General features: G+C 43.0%; 1 protein-coding gene across 1 annotated transcript in view; it reads right to left on the bottom strand.

Annotated features, from left to right (window-relative positions):
- Positions 1–18205, bottom strand: part of ALDH1L2 (aldehyde dehydrogenase 1 family, member L2) — a 35512-nt gene extending 17307 nt beyond the window's left edge. The window contains exons 1-11 of the mRNA XM_004675732.2: positions 18064–18205; positions 14074–14218; positions 12733–12967; positions 11989–12154; positions 9951–10052; positions 9662–9751; positions 6793–6927; positions 5599–5724; positions 4959–5050; positions 2776–2923; positions 409–528 (exon numbers count right to left, since the gene is read on the bottom strand). Coding sequence (XP_004675789.1) covers positions 409–528; positions 2776–2923; positions 4959–5050; positions 5599–5724; positions 6793–6927; positions 9662–9751; positions 9951–10052; positions 11989–12154; positions 12733–12967; positions 14074–14218; positions 18064–18111 — 1407 coding nt within the window. The 5' untranslated portion in view covers positions 18112–18205. The remainder of the gene's footprint in view (positions 1–408; positions 529–2775; positions 2924–4958; positions 5051–5598; positions 5725–6792; positions 6928–9661; positions 9752–9950; positions 10053–11988; positions 12155–12732; positions 12968–14073; positions 14219–18063) is intronic.
- Between the last annotated feature and the right edge of the window lie 293 nt (positions 18206–18498).

Genomic DNA, 18498 nt, shown 5'->3' with positions numbered 1-18498 from the left:
CTGACAGAGCTGGTCCTTTTCCAGTCCCACTGCAGCGTGGAAGGATGCATCTTGGGGGCGTAAGTGCTGCTTCAACTGGCCCAGGGAGTTGAGCTTCTCCCCATGAGCTTGCAAAGTATGCAGTTCCCCACATACAGTTACACAGGGAGATGCCTCTGACAGGTATAGGTGTCTGTCTAAATTCATCATGAGTATTAATTCTATAAAACATTTACTACAATAGTTACTACAATAGCAGCCGGTCCCAGAGGTGAATACTGAAAGAAATGGTGTTCAGTGAAAGATATTTATGTTAAACGCTCAGAGGCAGAGTGATAGAATCAAGCAACTTAAGACGGTCACTTTCCAGCTCTGCATGAGGCCACAACTGACAACCCGGGGTTGTTGCACTCAGGAGTCGTCACTCACCGATCCGTCCGTCGGGTTGATGGTGTCGTATGTCTCTCCATCATCAGCATCAGTGAACTGTCCGTTTATAAAGCACTGATAAGGCATTTTAACCGTCCTTTCGTTGATCTCCTTTGACACCTTAAGAGCGAGAATTACGTTTAATAGATTCAGCAGATTTCTGTGCTTATCCTTTTGGTACTAAAGAGCAACAGAGAAAGTTATTCATTAATGCAGAGGGATAAGGCAAGTTGGGGGGATTCTCGTTCTTACTGTCTAGAAGATACGAGTATGAAATATCTGGGTATCGTGATACACTGAGTGCTAAGCACTGACAACTAGCAGGAGTGTGATGGCCAAGTACTCCAGGCTCAGCCCAGAACAGTCGCAAGCCTTCCAGATGAAGGAAACACCGCCACCTAGCGGCAACGTCTCTAGCATACAGTCACTTCTTGAAACCATTGAAATTGCTTTTGTCTGTTGGTTTCTTTTTACACTGTTAGAACTTTAAATTTCCTTTCCTGATGTTCCTCCCCATTTTCATTTCTCTTTTACATACAAATGACTTTCATTTTATTCTCTTCCAGAGATAGTAAGTGAATTTAAGTTAGTTCATTAACTTGGATGAAATTCCGTTTTTCCCCCAGCAATAACATGGTGATAATGATACCACTTGAGTTATTATGAAGAATAATTGATATATGTGAAAGAGCACTGTGGGCATAAAACTCCATATGAGTGCAAGGCACTAAAGAGGAAATTTAATGATTTTTTTAAGATATTTATTTATTTATTCATACAGAACTGGGGTACAGGCCAGAGATGTGGAGGGTGGGAGAGCCACCAGAGACAAAGTGGGGAGCAGAACAGGCAGATCTACGAAGTACACTGCTGAGGGGAGCAGCGGGCGGGTCAGGGGAGGTCTGCCGCGCCATGCGGTCACCTCCGGGGCAGGCGGGGATCGAACTCATGCAGAAATGGCCTTAGCTTCTTAGTGCTGTGCTTTAACCCGCTGCGCCACCAGGGAGGGCCGAAATTTAATGATTTTAAAGATAATTTTCATCTAGAGAAACCGATAATACTTACAAAAGGGATAGCAAGTGGGACCACACCTTATCCCACACCGAGTACTCAGACTCCATGACATAAGTCCACGTGTCATGGAGGAAATTTCATCTGAAATGATGTGTTAAGTCCCTGCACATAGTCCAGCTTTCTAAACTCACCCTTCTGGGAATAAGCTAAGAGCTTTAAATATAAATAGCCCCCCAAATCCCATGAGACGGATAGTATCATTGTGCCATTTAAGACCTAAGACTTAGAGAAGTTAAGTAACTGCAAGGGCCAGACAGCTAACAAGCAACGTTACTTGGATGCAATCACACGTTGGTCAGCCCCCAACACTCATGTCCTTAAGCAGATGATGTTGTATTAACCATAAGTGGATGAGAAGTCCTGGAATAGAATAGCAGCTTTGGGTTCTCTGAAAATCTGCTCCTTCCTAAAAGCCAAGAGAACACTTAAAAATATTGTCCAAATTATTTTTCTCAGAACTCTGAAAATGAACCAAAGGCTTTCAGGAATCCATTTGCTCAAGAAAAACAGGCGAGTCTCTGCAAGAACTGTCAGTTTTGCGGCATATTCACTTGCTTTCGTCCAGTCTCTCTTGCAAGAGTTCTCTAGTAACCTGGGATGCGAGTAGTAACTCGTACACCATACAAGGCCAGTTTGTTACCCTTGCAACTAGGGTTTATGTGAAAATCAGCAGCCATTAGCCACGCGGGGAGGAAAGTTTATACTTGCAGTTTTTAACAATAAGACTTTATTATATTGAGATATGACCTAGATACTATGGAATTCTTTATTATATTGAGAAACAGTTCAGATACCTTGAAATTCACCCTTTAAAATGTATAATTCTTTGGTTTTGAGTATGTTCACAGAGTTTTGCAACCACTACCACTATCCGATTAAGGAACATTTTTATCACCCCAGAAGGAAACTTGTATCTGCTGGCAACATTCTCTGCTTAACTCTCCTCTACCTCCGAGCCCCCCAAAACACTGACTTGTGGATTTTCCTAGTCTAGACATCTCATCTGAATGAAAGCATACACTACATGGCCTTTTGCATTTGATTTCTTTCCGTTAGCATCATGTACTCAAGAGTAACATGTGTGGTAGCATACTTCATCACGTTGATTCCTTTTTTCTAGCCAAATAATATTCCAGTATACAAATATATCACTTTTGTTTATCCCTTCTTCAGCTGAGGTACACCGGGTTTTTTATTTATAAATATATTAACACAAATACATGAAAGCACAGAATTCCTCTCTAGCCTCTAGATCTTAACAATTTAGATTGGAAACACCAAGGCAAAGCTTACATAGTCCACTATGAGTTCTGCTTCCTGATCTTCTCCCCTCAGCTTCCTCACGACTTTCTGGATGAAATCTTCAAACCTGGTAGCCATGTAGACATCTTCATTCTGTAACTGAAGCCCACCGCATTTCTGTTTGATCTCTTCAACCAGCCTTAAAGTAAGAACCAGGTCATGTTACTTAACATTTTTAAAAGGGTGAAGGGGGACTGTGTGATTATACTTGTCAAGTTACTCTGAGTATGACTTATATCAGACAGCTGCTTATATCTCTGAGACCCTCTATGATGATAAATCAATGAAACTGAGAAGACTCAGAAGAAAAATGTTTAAAAAGCTGCCTTGTGGTAATATTTTTGTTTTTAATTTTTTACATGACTAAAAAAAATCAAGGTAAACACATTTTAGTTATTTGCAAGCAAGATAAAAACAGGCACGTAAAATCAGTTCCTTTCCATTCAAATCTTCTCAAGGAATAATAAGTCATAAATAAAGGAATTTTCCGAATGTAATGCTTAGGAGAAATAACTGTCATATAGAATATTTTCTTTACATTAAGTGTAAGAATAGAACACTTACTTAATTACTTGATTGGTGTAAGTACTAACGAGAACCATTCTGTATGTAAGTCAATCTCATTTTTTAACTCCTTCCCCATCCTCTGGCTGTTAATTGTTCTGTTAATTTGGCTATTAATTTTTCAAATAGAAATTATTTTTGGACATTTCTTAAATAGGAGTGGTATACTAGATATAATTGGAAAACCTACTGCAGTTGCTCATCTATTCTCAAAAATAAATGAGGTGCCTTTGTAGTTTGGTGAAAATATCAGATACTAAGTCAGATACTCAAACAGGAGGTGAGCTACTCTTGCAGGAATATCTTGTTAGCAAATAAATCCATAAATGATATTAACAGTACTTTAGTTAAAGATGTGGGAAGTTTCTGGGAACTCACAAACTGTAGTTGAGAAATTGGCAATTGGAAAAAGCCAAAATCTTGGACTTCTGATAATGATACCCTTGATATGACATTCTTTAGATCATCTTTGGAATAAAATCTCCAGGAATGAAGACACTATCTCATTCATGACCGTATTCATGTCAAAAACCATTTCTGATATTTAGTAAGTGCTCAATAAGTTTTGTGAAATAAATGAAAAAAGGTATATCTCGCCACCATGGACACTTGCTGTGTCAAAAGGAAGGATATGTCAAAAAGCAACATTCTTCACCCTGTTCAGTTAGTGGATGGGTATCATGTGGCCCTCAAAATGAAATACTTTGCTGGGTTCTCCATTATTAGGGTCCTGATAGATTCTCCTTGACAGAGAGGGTCCTTCCAGGAACGACTCCAGTCATGTCAATTTGCTATAAATTTCTAAAGAGAAATTCTGACTTCAGGGTGATTATCTCTACTGTTGCAAGTAGCCGACTAGTCCTCATTTTAGATGTGTCTTGCCGGGCAATTTGGATGGATAGGAAAGAAAAATGAGGGGGTGGGAAGGGACAGAATTAATAGTAAGTATGGACTACATAGGATTTCCTGATTATCATTCTCTGCCCTGAGCTTCCCAATTCCCAGCTCATGTTATAGGAAAATCAGCTATGTGAGGACAAATTTTTAAAAGAAACAAACAATCGGAAGGGTTCTGTTTCTAGGTAAATAAGCAATAGGTAAACAGTTTCTGATTAGCCACCAAAAGCAGGGAGCAGGGCTTCCCTGGTGATGCAGGGATTAAAGTCTCAGCGCTAACAGCTATGGCCAGTCACTGTGGCCTGAGTTCCATCCCCAGCCAAGGAGCTGACCCACATGGTGCAGCAGACCTCTCCTGTCTCGCCTGCTGCCCCTTCAGCAGTGGCTCTTAGGGGACCCACCTGTTCTGCTCCCCACTCTTTCTGGTGGACCCTCTTACCCCTTACATCTCTGGCTTACACCCAGGTCTTATATACATAAATAAATAAAAATACATCTTCAAAAATAAAATGCATAAAAAAATAAAAGTGGGGGACAAGTAGATGTGTTTGACCTGGAAGTAAACAAACGAACCCAGAGAAGATCAAGTTGGGAGAAATGTGGTGGGTATGACTGAGTGAGAACATCCACCAGAAGGGTTCTAATTTGATTTTCAAAGTCAAAGTCAAAATCCCTAGTGGAGGGTGAGAGTCAATGACAGATAGTGGTGTCACCTGACAACGTCCATTGAGCTCGCTCCAGATTTAAAGAAGTCTGTGGTGTTTTCAATAACAGGCACGTTGCTTAAAATTCCAGCCCAGATGACCTGTAGCAAAAGAGAGTTTTTTAGGAGGGCGGTGCCACACAGCCACCCCTTGGCTGGCTCCTCACAGTACCTACTTCTTCCTCTTGGATCTGTGACCTGAATACTTCTCAGCTCTCCTGCGCCCATGCTGTGCAGCCATCTTAAATGAGTATGAACAAAGGGACCTGTACGCCCTGTCTGAGCTCATGAAAATCCTCCCTCACAGAATTCTCTACGCTTTTGCTCTTCTGGATTGTCGAGAGTGGAAACGATCCCCACGTGACCTTGAAGACAGCAAAGCCTGGGCCCCTGCATGAGAGCATCCCGAATCCTCAAGGCTGCAGCTTTAGCCTAATGCCTGGGCCAACCTAGAACCACCTCGGACTATCTATGTGAATGAGCAGCGAGCGGCATGTTTGCATATAGGTGTGGGGCTTCATTTCCTCTGACAGCTGATAGAAAATACGAGAAAGTAGAAAAGGCCACCTACTTTGAGGACGGATGGTGCCAGTTACAAAAGGCTTCAGCTTCCCAAGTGAAGAGGGGCATGGAGGGCTTCACAGGCTCACCTTGATGGTCTCTGCCACCTTCGCCTCTTCGGCTGTAAGTTCTATCACTGATGTCTCACCCGCTGAAAAGTACTGAGAGGCAGGAATCATTTTTCCATCTTCAAACTGCAGACTTCTCACCATCAGCTACAAAATGGCAACGCCCACACAGGAAAATTGAGGAACAGGACAATTCAACGCAAAGTTGATAAGAGGAGTCTTAGATATGATATAGGTATGAAGAGCATATAAATAGGAATTAAAAGCACTCACCATTATGTGCAAAAGGACTGAAATGGACTGGCTAACTTAGCTTATTTATTTATGATTGATTTTTTTACAGATATTTTACGATTTATTTACAGATATTTTACATATTGTTCATTTTTTTTTTTTTACGTTTGCTTTCTCCTCTTGGGTGTAGTGACCTAGTTTATTTAAATATGGAAACAGGTGCTAGCATTACCCTCATTTTACTGATAAGAAAATTGAGGCTCAGTGAGATTAAGTAATTAGTCCAACGCTACACAGCTCAGAAATATCTGAGCTGGGAATGGCACCCAGAACTAGTTGGACTCTCAAACCTACGACCTTGGTAACTGTGTGTCTTGCGAGCTACCAGAAAGCGCCTTATAATCTGCAACATGCCATTTGCTTTCTTCACTGGGGGCCCCTGAGCCTCAGCGCCCATACCTCACTCCCAATACAGGCACATGGGTGGGTGGCGGCCTGGGGAGAAAAAGCCGACACGCCTCTGGAGGAAGGTCACATTCACCTCACTTGATACCCCAGGACGCTGGTATGGGGAGCAGAGAGACACGTCACTCTGTTCCCGCAGCGATGAAAACGGAGGCTTAGAGGGAAGCGGCCTGGCTGAGACAAGTCGATGGTAAGACAGAGGCCATGTCCGCCTCCTGGCTGGACTCCAAGCTCATCCTACACGGTCACAAAGCTGCCTGCGGGTCTCGGGGCCCATCCTAAGGGGGCTTGTCCTTGTCAACACTCAAAGAGCCTGCTCACTCCAAAGAGAAGTGGGGCACAGGCACCTCAGGCTTCCCACCCCCCACTGCAGAGCCCGGTGACCTCCCGAAGGCAGTGACCTCCCGAAGGCAGTGACCTCCCAAAGGCAGTGACCTCCCGAAGGCAGTGCCCTCACAGCAGGGGTAGAGAAGGAAACTGACAAGTTCTCTTATAGGTGACCCTGCGGACACTCACTGCTTTTCCATCGTTACCAAAAAGAACGAGTCCATTTTTGGTGACAAGGCCAGGCTTCTTGGCGCCTTTAATTTCTAGGCATTCTCCAGGAGGCACAGCGCGGTTCAGTAAGGACGAGCCATAGAAAGTGACCATCTAAGAAAGAAACAAGAGCTAGGTTGTGAGATGAGGAGGGGAAGGCTGTCTCTAGGGGTGTGTACAAGCAACATCCCCTACAGAAACCTGGAATTCAAATGATTATTCATGATCACTTTAGGACACCCCAATGTGAGAGACCGTGCCAGACATCTGGAGACCGAGCCAAACAAGAGCTGGTTTGCCAATATGTGATTGAAGAGGTTCAACGCTGTCCCACAGGTAGGCAGCCTGGATACATACACGTATTATTCATTCACTCAGAACAAGGAGAATGAGGCAGAAAGCTCCCACAGACTTTGTAGGCTAAAGGTAGGTTTCCAGGGGATTGGAGGTGTATGGGACAGATGCACAGTAGGAAAACAAACCCCACAGATCTTCCTCCGCTTGTGGTGGGGTTAAGTCTGAAAAATCCTTTGTAAATTGAAAATATTGTATATTAAAAGTGCACCTAACCTACCAAACAGCACAGCTTAGTCACACTGACATTAGCCTGCAGCTGGGGAATCACGTAGCCTGTTTTATAATCAAGCGTTGAGTAGCTTCTGTCGTTTATTGAGTTAAGTACCAAAATCAGCCTGGGGACGATGGTGGTTTTCCTGGCGATTGTGAATGACTGGGAGCTGCCCCATGTCACGAGAGAAAAGTCCTCACTCGGTCTCGTCGCAAGTTCTTACTGCGTCTTTAAGCCAAATGATGCATCTTGAAACTAGATCCCCCAGAAGTTTTTAGTTCAAAAAAAGTCCGGATCCCCACCTTCCATCTCCCAGTCAACATTTATGGAATAGACTTTAAGGAAACATCAGGAGAATGCTGCTGTGCGCCCCTGGTGGCCAGTTTGGGAAATAGCAATGGTCAAACTTTCGTCTACGGAAAGGTTACCCTTTTTTTCTTTTCTTTTTTTGGATGGGAATGTAGATTTCATTTGCGTGACTGAAAAGGAAGCAACTCTTTTGCTCTCAGAAGTGCAGGGCTGGTCATTTGTCCAGGGAGCTGTGATTTGGGATGTACTTGCCCCATAGTCCTCTGGGATGAGCCACTTTTCGGAAACCATGTCTTCAAACTCATCTGCATTAAACTTGGTAAAGTCCCTTTTCTTACAAAGACGGATAGTCTGGCCACCAGGGAACTTGAACTTGGCCCTGCATAGTGCCTCAGTGACACACTCCTTGTTCCGCAGCTTGGTGCTTATGGATGTGATGACTCGGCCAGTATGGACTCTGGCTGCTGTGCCCTGGGGCTGTCCAGAGTCACCCCCAAACCCCCTCCACACATCCCTGTCTGGAGCCCAAGATGGGGGGAAGCTTGAGATCTGACATGAACATACGTTACAAAGGCCTTTCTCCAAGGTCCCTTAGGGTAACACATAAGCACAGGCGCATAAACAGCCAAAGGCCGTAGGCAGCAGCCCCTGCTCCCCAGGTCCGTGGGAGGAAGAGCAGTGGACTGGATCAGCTCAGATGGTTGTCTCTTCTGCACCTTGGTAAGCTGGCTTATTTCAACACAGTGTCTGTCTGTATTACAGTGCAGTAGAGAAGTGATGAGAAGTGAGTGCTTGGTAGGAGGACTGGAGCCAGACTGTCACCAAGAGAACTTGACATCCATCTTCTGGTGCAATTGCTGTGATCAGTTTATGCCAACTGGCGATCATTTATTGAACAGTATAAGAGCTAACATTTATTGAATCCTTACTCTGTGCCAGGAACCAAGTAATTAATGAATTCATCTGTGTTAACTCACCTAATCTTCACAACAAACCATGACCTACGCAGAAGTCACTGTAACTATTCCCATTTGCAGTGAGGAAACCAAGACACCGAAAGGTTAAGGAGAATGCCCTCCTTTACAACGCATTTTAGCAGGAGCACCATAGTCTCAACCACTGCACTGAACAACGGCCTGGTCTTTCATTGCTTTTGTATATTTTTATTAGCACCTAATATGCATTGAGAACCCTCCTTAAATGCTGAGATTATCAGGATGATAACTGGAGGAGGAGATGCAGATTAATAACAACACCAAGGCAGTTACAGCAGAAGTAGTAGTGTATCGTTGGTACTTAGGGAGAGATACCCAACCCCACCAGGGTGTAAGACAGGTCAGGAACTTTCCTAGAAGGGGTATAATCTCAGTCTGTGGGTGCCTGCCCCTTCCCACTTCTCCCCTGCCTCCACACCTGCTCCTCCCACCTGAGGCTCAGGCTTCATGGAACTCTTTCACAAGTTCCCTGACTGGGAAATGTGTTCCCCTGCCTCTGGGTTTTCACCTCCCTGTCTCTAGTCTCCTGTGTCAATGCTGTCTGTCATGAGCAAGTGATGTGCTCAGCTTTTCTTTTTTCTTTTTTGAAAGTATATCTCTACATTTATTATTTTGTTTTGTATTGTTTAATGTCTCTAATATTTCTTAAATTTTAACTTTGTTCTTTTTTAAATTTATATATATATTTTTTTAGTGCTCAGCTTTCCTAGAAATTTTTCCTCACATGTCCGAGTCTAGGCCTCAGTGACAGCACTAGTCTTATTGCATTGTACTTATTCAATTCTCCACACAACTGTAGGCTTCCTAAGAGCAGACGCTGGGACTGGGGTCTGCTCATAGCAAATGTTCGATATTTGCTGAGAAAAGAGGGAGGGTTTTTTTTGAGTTCTTCAGATAGGCCTAGAATCACCAAGGAAAAGACAGTACTAAATATAGTATCTCTTACAAAGGTAACATGAAAAAGCCTGGAACATACCTGTCCATTTATCTCTGTCCAAGCTCCGGGGACTTTATCATGACCTCGGATCCAGTTGTGCAAAACTTCAGCAGACTGGTCCCAGGAAATCTAGGAAAGCACAGAGCACAGACTCAACCTCCTCGTGTTTCCAAAGGCAACGGAAGCAAGTATCTCCATCAGTGGCAGAAGTTGGCAGAGCTAGTGCAGGCTGACCTGGAGAGCTATCACTTGGTGAGAACATGGCATACTGGGTACTGAAACAGGAAGGCCCTGAACTTGAGGTGCATCAGTGCACTGACATAAATACCTCAGCATTCTCCTTCTTCTGGATGCCTTCATAGGTTGCCCCTTCTTCTGGCTGGGGAATACGAGGTGCCTTTCCATCAGCTATGAGTTGCACAGCTTCCACCTAAAACCAGAAATGTTACCTGTGGCCTGTGTCATAAGCCAGTGGTCAACAATGGCAGAGCCTTGTGGCCCAAATTCCTGCTTACCAGAATCACTACATGCAAATCTGCGCACAGAGTCACATTACAATACCAACTACCATTTCTTTAGGTCTTGCTGTACGCAAGGCAGAGTGATAGCTCCTTTACGTAGAATATTCTTTGCAAACATCACAACAATTCTGCAAGGTGGATGCTATGATTCCTCTTTTACAGGTGAGGAAACTGAAGTTCAGCAAAGTTAGGCAACTGGCTCGACATTGCCGAGAAAGCTTGGAGGTGTCAGAAGTAAGATCTGTGTCCAGGACTACCTTCTGCCTGCATCAAGCAAGGACTCTTAAAAATGACCCCCTTAAATAAACTTCAGCCCCCATTTGATGGTTTAATGGATATTTTCAGGACACAATTATGAGATAAGTCATCATCTATTATTTTGTCTCATTATGATTATTCTTAAAAAGGAATATATTGTTATATTAATGCTTCTCAATTTGCTTTCTACCTTAGCAAACCTGGAGTAAAAATGAAAATGAAAAGGAATCCACAAGTTTGATTGCCCTTGTGATGTGTCCTTCAGTCTCTCCTGTGTCCTGTTTATGTTCACACTGACTATAGAGTCGCTCTCCTTCACTGGGGGGACCTACAGAAGCTCAAGTTCTCAGTTTTCTTACTAAATACAGCTGCTGACTGTTCTCCCCAAGAGCACAAGGACGAAGCTGCCTGGAAGAGGGCCGAGCTCCTAGCTCATTCTTCCACCCACTGCTGGTCGTCCAGCACCACATATAGGGTCCAGGCTTGAGCAAATGGTGTTGAACACCCGTATTACTATCTTGAATGTAACTATCTGTTTCTAACACTTACTATGGGTCAGATGCTTACCGCAACACCACATAATTTTCACTACAACCCTATCAGTTGGGCATTCTGTACATTTTATAGATGAGGGAGCCAAAGCTAAAGAGGCTAAGTGAATTGTCTATTGTCATTTCAACAAGTATGTGGTCAAATGAGAACTCTGGCACCTTTCTGACACCAAAGCTCTTCTCTCTAAAGCATTGCTTTCTGCTCCCCTAAACTGATGACTGTGGCTTGGTTTTATCATCAGATTGTACATTTCTGGGTGGCTACTTCTGCCATATAAAGCACTGGAAACAAATACGGACACCAAAAACATCTTTCCACATACTTATAAGCTAATGGATTTTTACTTTGTGGTGCACATTCTTTGAAATGTTTATCCAGAGCACAATCTGAATAAATTTTACAAATGCCAGGTTACATTAAAAAATACATTTGAGGCCCTCCCTGGTGGCGCAGCGGGTTAAAGTATAGCACTGAGAATCTGGAGCCGCTTCTGCATGAGTTCGATCCCTGCCTGCCCCGGAGGAGATCCACATGGCACGGCAGACCTCTCCTGACCCGCCCGCTGCTCCCCTCAGCAGTGTACTTCCTCGATCTGCCTGTTCTACTCCCCACTCTGTCTCTGGTGAATCCTCTCACCCTCCGCATCTCTGGCCTGTACCCCAGTTCTGTAGGAATAAATGAATAAATCTTTAAAAAAAAATACATTTGAAGGAAGTCCAAACCACACAGAAAAATTTCTTAAGATTCTGTACACTTCTTTATAAATAAGGTTTGGAGATTCAAGAATATGACAAAATAAATGAAGTTTTCTCCTTCATCTGTTAGATCACTGCTTGCAGAAGAAACGATCAGTTTTACAGACTAAGAAATTTTAAGGTTCATATTCCCATCCTAAACATGTCATTATTGGTAAATATAAAATCAAATTGATTTTTCAGCTTTATATTTTTTATTAAAATGAATACAAATTCTTAGTAAAAAAATTACTTCGAAAACTTTGAAAGGGTTAGAATCTCTTTTCGATGATATACTGACCATGGCCTTGATTCCTTCTGGGAAAAGAAACCGATTATATAGTACATCCACTGTGTCATTGGGTTCAACATCACAGGACCTCTGAAGAAGGATGGGTCCTGTGTCTAAGCCATCATCAGCCCAGAAAATGGAAAACCCAGCCTTCTTATCTCCCATAATTAGAGTCCTGCAAAGAGAAGAATTTCAAATTAAAGTATTAGTTAACTATCATAAAATGATGTACCACGGCCTCCCTGGTGGTGCAAGAGGTTAAAGAGCAGCACTGCAAGCTGTCTGCAGCCACTGAAGCATGAGTTCAATCCCCAGCCAGGGAGCTGACCCACACGGAGCAGCAGACCTTTCCTGTCTCCCCGTTCCTCCCCTCAGCAGTATATTTCAGTTGACCTGCCTGCTCTGCTCCCCACTCTGTCTCTGGTGACTCTTCTCACCCCCGTATGTCTGTCCTGTACTCCAGTTCTTAAATGCATAAATAAATAAATAAATCTTCCTAAAAAGTGATGCATTAGCAATGATATTAAAGTAAAACGTAGGCTGCCATCGAAAAGTAGACAATGAATGACAATAGACAGTTAAGCCAGAGGATGTCAGCACCCATAGAAGCAATACTGATATTTTACTTATTTTTTAAATAAGTAGAGCACTGATATTTTACTTATTTTTTAAATCTCCTTGGGGAAAAAACAGAAATATGATGGGCAATGGAAATAGACCCATTTCTCTGTTATTTAAAAAAGAAGAACATACCAGTTGATAGCAGAGGCACCTCTGTGCCTGGGGAGGATCGATGGATGATAAATGATGGAACCGTGCTTTGGGCTGTCAATTACATCCATGGGGATAAACTGTGTGCAGAAGGGAAGAACATTCAGCTCAGCTCCCACGGATCTGTAGGCCTCGGCCACCTCCTTTATGGTGTTACCCTTAACTCTCCATCTAGGGAACTTGAACACAGGGGTCCCGTCTTTTTCGGCAGCTAAAGCTGAGCATAGGAAAGAATTATTAAAAAAAAAGTTAGCCATGATTTTGTATCGCTATGAATTCAGACATTGTATTTTTACAGATTCACAAAACATTTACAAATAAACCAGAGTGAAGAATAATTTGTGATCAGAATTTGACCCATCACAATTTTATCATGATCCATTTATTTTCCTAAAGTTATTTTTAATCTACATATTTAAGGCACAGTATATTTGAACTCAAAAGTTTGAGGTTAGGCAACATTTTGAGTTTTTAACTCAAGCCTTTGCTTTTGTAGACCCAATTCCCTACTGACACAGTCATTGGGAGAACATTTATTCATTGATTTTTTTTTAGATTTGCAGCTAAGTACCAATGTGTCACCACCCAAATGAGACATGTTCAGCCTCTGGCATGTATTTCTTCCTGCTCATTTTCTGGGGAGAAGTCTCTTACTACAGGGCAAACTATAGACCAGGAGATGCTATTTCTGTCAAACAGACAAATCCCAGCATAGAAAGGAAGAAAGTTGCCGAGCTGAGCTGAGCTTGTAGAGTTCCTTCTCCCCACTTCACCAGTCAGCCAAGAACAAGGCCAAGAACACACCTCCCCATAAAGGCTTTTGCAATAAGAGCATATGTGCTCTTGGGCCAACATTTTTTTAATCTGAACTCTTGAAAAGGAGTATTAAAGTATACTTTTTTTAATAGTAGCAGCAAGAATTAGGATAAACTCTAGAGCATCTGCTTCTGAGAGAAAATGGAAAAACTGTAGCAGTATCACATACTGTTTTCTAACCAGTGTGGCATCCCACCCGCAGTTTGTAAAGATCCATGTCAACGTCACGGTTTCTAATTGCTAGTTCTTCCCCCCAACCTCTACTGTTTGTAGGCTGTTTCTTTCTCTAGGCCTTGCACCCTTTCTCAACATAACTCTAGGCTGAAAATCGGGAGCACCCTGCAGTTTGCCTTGTGGCTGGCTATCTCTTTACCTCACCTGCCTGTGTGCAGCCTGGGTTGGGGGCCTATGGCTAAGAGATGGATGGCAGCTCAAATGCTGGGTGCTAGGTTCGATTACTGAAGTGAGCACAGAGTCCTTAGCTCAGCTGTCCCAGGAGAAACTCACCTAGTGGGTCAGCTTTTCCATCCTTGTCGGGAACTGTGAACACTCCCACAACTTGGTGGCCCTGTTTGCACAGGTGGCTGTAGACTTCCTGTCCAAAGAGGCTCTGGCCAATAAGGGCCAACTTCAGCTTGTTTTTTAAATACACCTGTGGAAGAAATTCAATGATGACCAACTGACTAATGATATTTTAGCATGGGAAGAAGACACACGTATAAGGTAACTCTAGGACTATTAAAAACTCTATGATCTAGAACTAAAAATTTGACCTACACTAAACTACATTACAAATAGATAGCAGTAAAAATTCACACCGAAGTATTTTTTATTTTCTCCTGGCTCTAATTTTGAACTGGGATTGCATCTATTTTCATAGGCCACTTCAATTCATTGGTGAAATGAGGCCATATATTAACCAAGAGAGTAGATTTTATAACTAAAAGGAGTTTGGACTCTAAGCAAGATCTACTTCCACATGACACTGCTTTATGCCCCTGCAATATCTAGTAGAAATAAAAACTGGAAGAGCCTTTTACCTCCAAAAGAGGTGAAGAGCAAACACTTCATGTAGCACAGGGATCAAAAACAGAGACCACACTGCTGGAGCACCTGAGGTCAAGATCTACAACTACCCCTTCTTAGCTGTGAGGTCTTAAGCAAATAACTATCTTCTAGTTGCCTTTTTTTTTTTTTTTTGCATCTGTAACACAAACATGGAGAATAGAGACAGCTCCTGGGTGAGGCTGATAAACAGAGAACATTTCAAAGACTTTAATAATGAGGGAGGCAAGCGAAAGAGCTGGCATCTTGAGGTGGACTCCAGTGCTTGCCAGAGGGACAGGACCTCGGTGCACGGTTTTACCTACTAGATTCAAACTGCAGAAAAATTTTAAATTAATTTTGAATTATGCATATAGTATATACACTATCTACCTATTAAAAAATAAATGATAGACTTCCCTTTGACCACCACTCCCAATTTAGGGTTCTTTATTCCTTCACAAAAGAAACCATTTCATAGAGTTGGGTGTGCATTAAATGCAACTTCTAGGTGCTCACATACATGGAAATGTCCACATAAAATATTATTTCTTGTTTTGGAAGATAATCCAAAGGAAAATCGTAGGATGCATAATGTCCTCTTTGTCAGTACATAGAATTCAGTCTTTAAATTTGTTGTGTAGAAATGATAGCATAGCTCTGTCTTAATTTATTTGTTCATTTCCCCACCAAGCTACATTTTGACTTTTAATATATTACTATTAAAATATGACTATGACAGATACAATGGCAATGAATATTCTTGTACATGCTTCATGTGTCCATTTACAAATGTTTTTCTCAGTATCTATATGTGAAATTTCAGGATTGTTTTTAAATTTAAATTTTAAGATAAGGTCAAATTGGCTTTCTGTCTATGTGAGGAACTATTTTATGACTCCTGTTAACATACAGTGATTTTTGTCAATCTGCTGCATGAAAAATCATATCTTGCTCCACTTGCATGTCCCCAGCTGCTAGTTTTCATATATTATTATCCATTTTTATTTCTTTTTTTGATGTATTGTCTGTTATTACTCTTTACTTAACCGCATCACCATTTGCTTACAAACATGTAAACTCTTTGGAGGTAGGTACTATTTAATTCTTACTTATTATTTTATCCTTTTGGTCATGACACTGAAAACAAGGTCTCGGTTTACTGACCTATAAAATAGGCATAACAATAGAGACTACCTCATTGAGATGTTATAAAGATTAAGCACATACAAAGATCAAGAGGCTGTTTTCAGGACTTAGACAAAGTGCTCAGCACTAATGTACAATTATACCTGGTTTGAAGTTGTACTTGGAGGAACTCAAAGCCAACAGACACCAAAGTAGAGCAGAAAATAAGCAAACAAATTAAGGAACTATTGTTAGAACTAATATATGAAGTCAGTTATTATATACGAAGTCTGTGAATCTTGTTGGTTCCAAGAAAAGATGCAGGACTTGAAACCAGGCTACAAGCCTAGAGCCACCAGCCAGATTTGTCCAGGACACTGGTAGAGGACGCTAAATAGGCATGTAAAATAAACATGAGAACAGTATAGTCCCCAGCCTGGGGATAAATCATGAAGCAGCAAGACAGGCAAATCATGGTGGTGGACAGTCACAACCTATTGACAAAGGCTTTATGGCTATATATAGTTGTACTAGCCAAAGAGATCCAGGTAAACCACTAAGTTGAAGTCATTAAGTATTTCTAAGTCCATTTCAGTAGGTTTTGGGTGACTGTGACAAAAACCTGTTTGGACATATTCATGAATAGGTATACGTGTGAACATTTGGTTTTCATCTCTCCGGTAAATATCTAGGAGCACAATTGCTGAGCCTGTTAGTAGATCTATGGTTTATAAAAACTGCCAAATAGTTTTCTAAAGTGACTGTATTATTTTGCACTCACAGCCACCTTGTTTGGTTTTTAATAATTCCTAAGACCATAGTTGAGAGGATGGAGCCCTATTTTCTACAGAGTAAAATATACCAAATTCTTTATTTATCATTCAATGTTTACCTTTTGCTCATCTTCCCAGTCAAGTGCCGCTGTATCCTGGGTACCACCTCACTTAGGCCTGTGGCCTCTGGCTATTCCTGGCACTGCCCCACCTGCATGTTTTCATCTAGTCATTTGCCACCTAGGATGTTTACCCTTCGTTACAGAATCTTATGTCACCCCCACTACTATTTTCTTTTCATTTTTCAAGATCCTTTTAAGCTCTTTTTTAAAAAAAAAAAGACAATTCAATGAAAGGCATGGACATAGGAAGCCAAGAAAACAGGCGCAAGCCCCTTGCCTTCTGTAACATCCACCCAGATTCCCATGTAGCATGTATAGAAGAAAGCTAAGGAGACCTGAGCAATGCTTACCATACCAAGCTGAAGTTCTGGGAAGGCAAGCCTTTTTTGTCATTGCTATATTTTTTAAAAGAAGAATATGCCATAAAGTAACTAGAATTGATTAATTGATTGCAAGGTATAAAGTGAATTTTCATTATTTGGGGTTATCTGGGGGGAGAAAGTGTTTTCCATTATGCAACTTTGGGCGAGTTCTTGATGCTACTCATTACTAGTCTCTGCCTCCAAGCTTTTAGCAATGGATATGCTTGCAAGCACATATGATAAGACTTTTCAATTTGAAGACAAATGGAAAGGCAAATTCGTTCATAATAACACAACAAACATGAACTTCCTATAAAGGAGACGATTTGCGCAGCCGGATTTTGCCCCTTCTTGAAGAGCTTGGCGTCTGCTGAGAGAGATGCAAGGAGGCTTTTCTCCCAGGCCTGCGAAGCGCTGGAACCAGCCCCACATGCAACGTGTCGACTCTCATTCCATTTCTGGAGGAGCTGATGCAATTCCAGGGCCCGGGGCTGGGCCAGAGCTGCAGTTTAACAATGTTCCAGGGTGGCTGCTTCTGCAACACCCAATACTCCTAGAAATCTTGCCTCCTGCCATTCAGGCATAATGAGCTTGCAACCACCAGCGCTGAGTGCCAGCCATTATCTGAATGGGCCTGGCATGCCAGTTGGGAGAGCGCACACAATTAGATTGTTGGGCACACAATTGCCCAAGAGGAACTGGCTGACTTTTCACTACGCTCCCTCTGTAACAAGGATCTCCCCATTGAAATGAAAAAGGAAAGAAATCCAGCTGTCTCCCTTGCCAAGTGACTGTCTCCACCGTGTCAATCCCAACCAAACCTCAGATGTTCACAAGCAGCATCCTCACCCCCTTTCGGGTAGAACAAAATGATTCTCCGGACAAACCCCATTCGAGACCCTCCCTTAACCCTCGCCGCAGTCTCACAGTTTTAAAATTGCCTTCTTGGCTTTTAGCAAAGTCTACACAACGCTGCCCACCCCCGGCCCTGCCCCCGGCCCTCCCGCCGCAGGGTCTGGAATCCAGCCTACAGCGAGAGCGGGGGCGCTGTGCCGGGGCAGGACTCACCCGGCTGGTGGAGAAGCGCCGGAGCGCCTGGCTGCCGCGCCGCAGCATGCTGGAGAGGAGCGTTCGGCCCCGCAGCTCCGCCGCGCGGGAAGCGGTCGGCGGCTCCGCCTGCGAGCGGCCAGGGGCCTCGCAGCCACGGACTTGGCCCCGCCCCTCAGCTGGCACGGCCCCGCCCCCTCCAGCTGGCAGAGCTGGGCGGCCAATCCACGCGACTGGGCGGGGCCAGTGCCGGTCGCCCGGGACTCGGGGACCATATCCCCTGTCCAAGAGGAGGGACCGCTACGGGGTGATGCTTCAGGTCCGGACAAGGTCCAGTTACTACCAGTTAGTTACTCAGGGACCTGCCTTATGAGTAGTCGACCTGATACCTAAGTCGTGGCCTTAACACTCTCCTGCCAAGGCAAGAAGGATTGTGCGCCTTGGCTGTGGAAGGAT

This window comes from Condylura cristata, unplaced genomic scaffold, assembly GCF_000260355.1.
Source record: "Condylura cristata isolate star-nosed mole 26May11 unplaced genomic scaffold, ConCri1.0 scaffold00004, whole genome shotgun sequence".
Taxonomy (NCBI): domain Eukaryota; kingdom Metazoa; phylum Chordata; class Mammalia; order Eulipotyphla; family Talpidae; genus Condylura; species Condylura cristata.
The sequence above is the reverse complement of the archived record's forward strand: the minus strand, read 5'-3'. Positions and strand labels throughout refer to the sequence as shown.